At 35.0% G+C, this 7790-nt stretch overlaps 2 protein-coding genes across 2 annotated transcripts; one reads left to right on the top strand and one right to left on the bottom strand.

The window, feature by feature from the left end:
• Positions 1 to 3365: 3365 nt before the first annotated feature.
• Positions 3366 to 4348, top strand: RO3G_05407 (uncharacterized protein; the record flags this gene model as incomplete). Its single annotated transcript, XM_067659997.1, has 4 exons — positions 3366 to 3368; positions 3459 to 3781; positions 3828 to 4266; positions 4328 to 4348. The coding sequence occupies 4 exons, from the start codon at positions 3366 to 3368 to the stop codon at positions 4346 to 4348; spliced, it is 786 nt and encodes a 261-aa protein (XP_067516098.1).
• Positions 4349 to 4825: 477 nt separating this feature from the next.
• RO3G_05406 (uncharacterized protein) lies at positions 4826 to 6576 on the bottom strand (the record flags this gene model as incomplete). Its single annotated transcript, XM_067659996.1, has 6 exons — positions 4826 to 4941; positions 5148 to 5261; positions 5371 to 5479; positions 5624 to 5858; positions 6056 to 6114; positions 6496 to 6576. 6 exons carry the CDS (start codon positions 6574 to 6576, stop codon positions 4826 to 4828), a joined length of 714 nt encoding a protein of 237 aa, XP_067516097.1.
• Positions 6577 to 7790: the final 1214 nt, after the last annotated feature.

Raw genomic sequence — 7790 nt, 5'->3', positions numbered from 1 at the left:
TGTCTTTTCCCAGCTAAAAACACAATATTGGGTCTACCCTTTAGCTTCAGGATTTCCTAAGTGCCCTGATTCTCTCAAATATCTGCACATTTGTGTTCTTGGCTTGGCAAAAAATAGACATCCAAACCCGAATTCCTCTTTGATAGTTGTACCTTTATCGCCTATGCTATATACGTAATTTGGTGCCTTCACTGGAAGCACTCCTTTGATCCTGGCCCTTTTAGGCCTGAAGAAGCTACAGCTTGCGCTACTCTCCATCTACGCCGAACACATCGAGAAATCGCACAAGCTAGCAAGATTTCAAACCACAATTAATTTAACTTTCACCATTTTATATCTTATGTTTAATTCGTTGCATATATATCATCAATACGTGCACGTCATTGTACGGCACCTGAATAAAATTAATTTAACAAAAAAATGCATAATTTTTTTAAAAATAAAAACAAACATCTTTAGCTTTTTCGATATGGCGCCTACTAAAAAAATAAGAAAACCTGTACCTCCAGCGAATTTTAGAGCATACTGCGTGCCAAAGGACAGGAAAAACTTCCCTTGTGGGATACTTAATGTACCTGCTGCTCATTGGACATGTGCAAGTAAAGTTGTCAGTGATATAGACAGCAAAATCGTCCAAACAAAGTCTTTTGAGGATATCTATTCACTTATTGTTGACGCGTTTTCCAAACTTTCAACTTCATCTGAAATCAAATCAATAAAGCTCTTTGCAAAGAGATGTAAAGATTATGCTTCAAATTTGGATTACAAACAAGAGTGTAAAAATAGTTATGAACTCAAGAAAATCCAATTAGCCGATTTGGATATTGAACGCAAAATACTCAACCTTGCTCGAAAAGGAATGCATACAGTAGCCGCTCTATTTAAGGGTGACCAAAATTTTTGGAATATCCACCCTTAAATAGAAAATACCCTTAAATCGAATTTCGTGGCTGTTAAAAAACGAAGTCACTTAATATGTATTGTAGCGACATTATAGTCATGTTTGTACATGTTTCCACATAAGCACTGTCGGTTGGTATAGATTTGGTAATTGTGTAAGAACAAATCAAAACTTGCTTAAGACTTGGTCAAAATTTCTGGAAGGATAATATACGAGTTGTAGACTCAAAATAATTTTGATGAGAATAAATGTATGATACAATAAATTCTATCTATAAAAAAATGTCTAATAATAAACGTGTACGCCTTTCTTTCTCAAAAAATTGAGCTTTTGGATCAAAATGCTACTGGCCAGCTTAATCGAGCAGAATTAGGTGAATGGGCTATGAAGAAATTCAATTTATCAACCACTTTCCCAACAGACTATATAAAACATTCTCAAAAATGCTAAAATGTTATATAGTAATAATAATGTTGTCAATAATGGCAAAAGTCTAAAAACAACACGCTATCCTCTACTTGATGATGAATTAGTAAAGTTTGTTGCAGACATGAACAATAACAATCTACCAGACAATTGAGACTTAATCCTTCGATATGTAAGACCTATTGCTTGAGTAAAGTATAGAATCCTTGAAAATGAAATTTCATTTTCTTCTGAATGGCTCACCAAACTTTTTAAGCGAATTGGAGTAAAATGCAAGCCAATGCATGATGAAAGTGTCTCGGTAGACATTACTTCTGAAAACATTCAGAACGAATTGAGGAAGATAGAAGAACTTCTTGGGCCATGTGATCCTGCAAATATCATGAAGTTTGATGAAACAGGCTTATATTACCAGCAACCACTAAGAATAACCATATGTTCCGAGCTGCTTGATGGTCTAAAAATAGTAAAACCTGTCTGACAGTTGGATTGCTCTGTAACTCGGATGGGACTTACAAAGGGCAACCAATTGTTATCGGACAACACAAGAGCCCCAAATGTTTTAAAGCAAGAGCTAATTTGTTATCCATGACTGCAATTGGAAAAAAAAAACATGAGATTGAATACCATTATTCTACTAATGCTTGGATGACAACATACGTGAAAAAGTTAAATGTTGCCTTTGGAAGACAGGATCGAAAAATTGCTCTTCTTTTGGATAATGCGTCCGTTCATAAAATAAGAGTTCCGCTCAACAACATTAAATTGATATTTCTACTAGCAAACATGACTAGCAAGTTACAGGCTCTTGATGTATGTAACCTATTATTTCTTGATAAAATGCTATATAAACTGTCTTTTTGTTTTACAGTTTTCTCATTAATATTTTGTATACACAGGAATTATTGACAACTTTAAGGCACACTTCCGAGCCCAGCAGTACGACTGTGCTTTATGTCTGTATATCAGTAAAAAGTTGGATAATCCGAATGTTTACAAAATAGATCAAGCTCAGGCTATAGTTTTTCTAGCTAATGAATGGCTTAAAGTAAAACCAGAAACAATAAATGGAATGCTCCCAGATCTCCCCAGGAACTTTGATAACAAAGTTACTGATGTTAGCCAGTTGAACCTTGAAGCAGATGAAAGCGAGATGATAGTATGTTATACAACAAGCACTACTAATAATGAAGAAACAGCAGAAGGCAACATAGATGAAACAGAAGAAAATGATAGTACAAAGCAAGATGAGCAGTGTGTCGATATAGTAGAGTGTAAAAATCGGTTGAGAGAAGCCTATGAAACTATTATCATGTACGAAGTTCCTTTGGGTGATCTTGATCGTAAATTACATTGCCGAATTCGGATGAGACTGGCTGAATTAAATAATTCAAAAGAGCAAACAGTTTGATCCTATTTTACAAAGGTAAAAAATTTATTGTTAGAGTGCTCCAAAAAACTATCATTTATAAAAATTTTTTCTATTTAGTGGTAAAAATATTTGGTTTGCACTCTTAAATAGAGTAGTGGTATAGTGGTATTTATGCTGGGGACCTATGCCGTTCTTTAGAATCACACCCATAAATAGAAAATACCCTTAAATCGAACACCCTTAAATAGAGCGGCTATTGTAGTGCGATTGGAATAACAGACAGCTCAATCAGAAAAGTGACAAAAAGAACACTATCGGCTTTAGATGGTATGCAGTGATCTTCACATATTTTCCTTTACTCACAATTTAGCATAAAAATAGAAGACAACTATAGAGATATAAGAGTAGGTGAAGAAGGAGACGATGAAAGAAAAAAAGAAGAAGGGGAAGAAGAAAAAGGAGAGGAAGAAGAAGAAAGAGACGAGGACATTGATGACAGTGACGAACGTGTCTGGCGTGAGGTAGGATTGATTTCAAAAATATATATGAATTATTCATACCAATACTAATAATTTAATTCAGATTCTTGATACTCGTAAAAGATCAGTACTTCGTCGCCCTTGCTCCTCACAATACACTCCAGAAAAGCCCAAACTGACATTAGACATGGTAAACAAATTAGAACCATCATGCAATCTGGCGTTATCATGTGTCCCATTATCAAAAATACCTGCTCATTTGCTCAATTTATATCAACAGCATCGCGACGACCAGTTTAATATTAAAAGTCTTCGTGGTGAGCCCGCTTTACACGCCAGTATGATTAGAATTCTTGATGTGAAGGACAATGACAACAACAGGGCGAATTTTGCTTTTGAGTTGTGGAAATGTGAGAAAGAAGCACGCGATGCGAATGAAAAGAATTTGGAATTGTATAAAATTCTTGGTCTCTGCTTAACCGATTTTTGGGGTATTTGCTTTCAAGATGACTTTCGTAAAGACCATGAACGCTCATTTTGGGTTGAACGTATTGTACCATTGTTTAAGTACCTTGGAGCTAATGATCAAATTGTATTTTCTTGGTAATCATAACTTGTTAAGTATTAAAATGTTACTGATGAATTACAGGTGCGAGGATCATGTCAAGTCAAACCAAGAAAACCAAAGGGATCCTGGTGCCTGGTTAAACTCTAAAAATAATACTTTTTCAGATGGCATAGGTAGAACAAATGTCCAGCAAGAAAAAATATTTATGGAATCATCTTCGGGTTTTCATGTGGAAGACTTTGGACACAGTGTTGGCGATACGTACAAAATAGTGGAATCCATGACTTCTAGCTTGAGTATAATGATGCTTCATAAACAAGATTGTAAATTCTCTTCCGTTCTTAATTTAGCTGTCTATGGTATCCAATGTATTAAAAATAGGCTGACGCTTATGAAGACCACTTTAGACCCTCATTCGGATCGCTTCCAGATTGTTGAACTAAGAAGTGCTAGCATCCCTACAACATGGGCACAAAGAGCTGGTATGATCAAAGTATTCGAGATTCTAGTTTGCTTGCATGTAAGTAGAAGATGTTTTTCCTCGTGTGTGTGTGTGTTTTTTTTTTTTTACTCACTCCTAGGTATTGGGTAGAATGAATTAAAGGAACAACGCTTGCTGGAGGATTTGTTACTTCGTCAGCAGAACCAAATAATACCTGTTGATGCTAGTGAATCTCTCAGACACATGCTTCAACATGCCCGCCACATCAGACTCAACTAAAAGGTTGCCCATTAAACATCAAAGATATAAGTAGTTGTTTGGTTTTTATCTTTTTTATCACTTCATATTAAATTATCGTAACATACATTTTAACAATACCCAAGTAATCCCAAGGATCTGTTTTATTTATATTTCGTATAGCTAGTAAAACAATTTGTCTCAAGTTACAAAGCGAGCTTCAAATAATATTTGAGAAATATGGTGAGAATTTTTGGAAAAATTCCACTTTTTTCTTTATACTGCACACAGTAATTTCACTGCAAAAATAAAATGTCGTTTTCCCTTGGTACTTCCGCTATTATACTTGGCGAGAATCAATCTAATACGCTCAGAAACAAGAAAGTTAACCGCAAGCGAATCAATTTGCTTTGGAAGCGCTGTATAGAGACAGAGGTAATTCTGTTGGAATATCAAACGGTACCGGCTTCTTTGTTGAGGCATTTATCCCAAAACGACTTTGAGTACCTGACCCAACTAAAACAATATTTTGTGGTAACGCTCATGCAGACAGCTTGAATTCGAGGTGAGTGGGTTTCTTTTGATATGCTTTTTAAATTTAGACTAGTTATCTTCAATATGGTTGAGAAAGGGTGAGTAAAGGGGACATAAACATAGGTTTATAACCACGAATATAAAGGGCTTCTATTAAATAATGAGAATGATGAATTCTGCAGTTGTACCTTTCTTTACTGTTATCTTAGCTGGCTGATTGGTTTCAGCCTTTCTCTTTTTAGATTTAGGATGAGGAAACTCCTTCTCAATTTTTGCGGCATCTGTAGACTTCAAAGGCTCCACTTTCGAAAAATTAATAGCTCCAACTGGAGAATTTCACTCGACAATACTAAGATTAGCGGCACCCCTTTGTATGGGGCTTTTGTTGTTGCTAGAGTTCCCTTAACATACCAAGTTCTACCGATTTGATGTGAGTTGAATCTGCTTCGTCAATAAATACGTAATTTTTATGGAAATCAACACTAGCAGCTTTCCATTCAGCTATTATTTTGTAGCAAAGCTGAAAAGGTTTTTCATTATCTCTATCCATAATGTAAGTGTGTGAAATTTTCTGGTATAGCCTAACTTTTTCTTGCTTGGTCTTTCTTAGACTGTTTTCAGATAAATTAAAGTTTTTGAACATTTTATAATACTCTTCTCTTACCATACTAACCGTAGTGCATGCATTTTTATGAACCAAATTCACAAGGAACTCATTGTGCTCTTGATTTATTTTGCAGCCCCTTGCTTTAGGGGCTACATCAACTGTGGAAGGCTTCTTTATGCAATGGCTAGGAATAACAGCTCTGTCATCTTCATTCCATAGATATTTCATAAGCAGCTCAACATGGAATAAAAGCAGATTTTGCGTGCTTAGCAACAGAGTCATACTCTTTTTGCTATATTCGAATGAATTTTTTGTTATTCTCGGGACCATACACTATAAGCTAATTGCTGATTGTTATCGTTGTTTTCAACTACAAATAGTCCTTCTTCAGTTTCATTTTCTGGTTTAACTTTGCTTTGCACCCCAGAGACAGTATCTGCATCTTTTTCTTTTTAAGGCACTGTTCTGTCGTCAGCCGATAAAACTAACTTTCTATGTGTAAATGCAGGATGTTCACCGAGATCCATCTTAACTAAAGCCTCTTCAACCTAACGTTACTCATTACTATCCTATTTGCCTGCATGTATAGTTCTTTCATTTTATGTAAAAATGCATTTGGCGGATGTTGGACTAGGGATGCTCTCAGTATGAGTACTACAGTGAATCATGTCGTTGCTCAAAGTTGTACGCTTTTGATATTATAAAAAGGTTGTAGTTTTTTTTTTTAATCCGAGTAGGCCACGGAATACGACAAAAACTTGTGCGAATCTCTTCAAACAACCATATATCGCAGTAGCCACAGTTTTTTAACAACTTAAGGGAAGGCTTTTTTTGTTACTCTCCTTTTTTTTTAGTAGTTACTTCATTTGATTCAGATGCTTCACCATAAGGTAAGCCTTCTAATATTGATACGTTGGTTGCCTCTTTACCGTTTTTGTTTCACGGTTTTCACAGATAAAGTAACGCGTCTCCTTTGACAACAAACAAGCTTTCAGAGCTTCTTTGGACATATGGAAAACAGCAGTTGCATTTCTCTTGTTAATATGAGTCTGACGTTTGATCTAACTGGCATGATGAATAGCAACACTGATAAACCAAGCATCAAATTCCATTTCGTCTGCAAACTGGGATATTAGTTAAAGATTAATCATCATATTCAGGAGGGCTTCTTTGAGCAAAAATGCATTGAGAAACGTTGATAGATGAAAAGAGGACAACATTTTATATATTGTTGTCAGTAAAAGTATGTATCTGCAAATAAGGTAATTGATAAATCAAAAACATTCATTGAGGTGTGACTGCTGCAATACATGATTGTTTTAAAATAAGATATCTGAGTATGAAGTAGCCTACTGAGTGGCAGGAAGAGATATTCACAAGAAATAAAGTAGAAGAGTAGTTTCTTTGTAAGAATAAAGATTATCTTTTATTGATTATACTTAAGTTGTATTTATATTATTGGGGAAGGAATACACTAGAAGGTTTATTAAGAGACTTAACATGCTGGAAGCTTCTAGGAAAGAAGTATTCTTTCCTGGATCTCGATTGGCTAAATATAAGTCCAGATTCCAGTTACGACACACTTTTGACAGTTTAAGGAATTCTATGATAGTCTTAGCTTTGAAATTTCCAAATATGAGACTTACTGTAAAGACTTGTCCCACAAATTAGGCTTCTTTCTTCCACAACAGTTACCCAAAATATTGTAAATATCTGAATAACTAATATATAAGGCAACTTACCATATTAAGCATGTTTTTACATAGAGCTTCGAAAGGAGTAATACTGTTGAAAAAAAGACGCAGCCGATTCAGATCTCGTCAAGCAAGTTAGGGAAGAACGTTTAGACAATTTTATGACAGAAATGTCAACCAAGTATTTAAATTCTTGCATAACGCTTGATGGTAGTATTTTTGCTGAACTTTCTCCAGCTTTAAGGATAATATATATTTATAATACATGAGGGTTAGCTTTTGTTAGTAACACTCCTTAACCGCAGGGTGTGAACGATAAAACAAATCGAGATCAGCTAAAGCGTGAAATCGTGAAGTTGTCTATCAAAGCGACAGATGATGATATGCGAATTTTGGATATCATGCTCAATTGATATGTAATGAATTTAATTTATGAGAGTAATTGAAATTAATAGATTACTTCACAATAGCTTGAACAAACTGTCAAATTTTGTTAAATCTCATGCTGTTAGTGAGATGGAGTTGAGGAC

The sequence above is a fragment of the Rhizopus delemar genome, genomic scaffold, assembly GCF_000149305.1.
Source record: "Rhizopus delemar RA 99-880 supercont3.3 genomic scaffold, whole genome shotgun sequence".
In the NCBI taxonomy this organism is placed as follows: Eukaryota; Fungi; Mucoromycota; class Mucoromycetes; order Mucorales; family Rhizopodaceae; genus Rhizopus; species Rhizopus delemar.
This window is presented reverse-complemented; position numbering and strand designations above follow the sequence as displayed.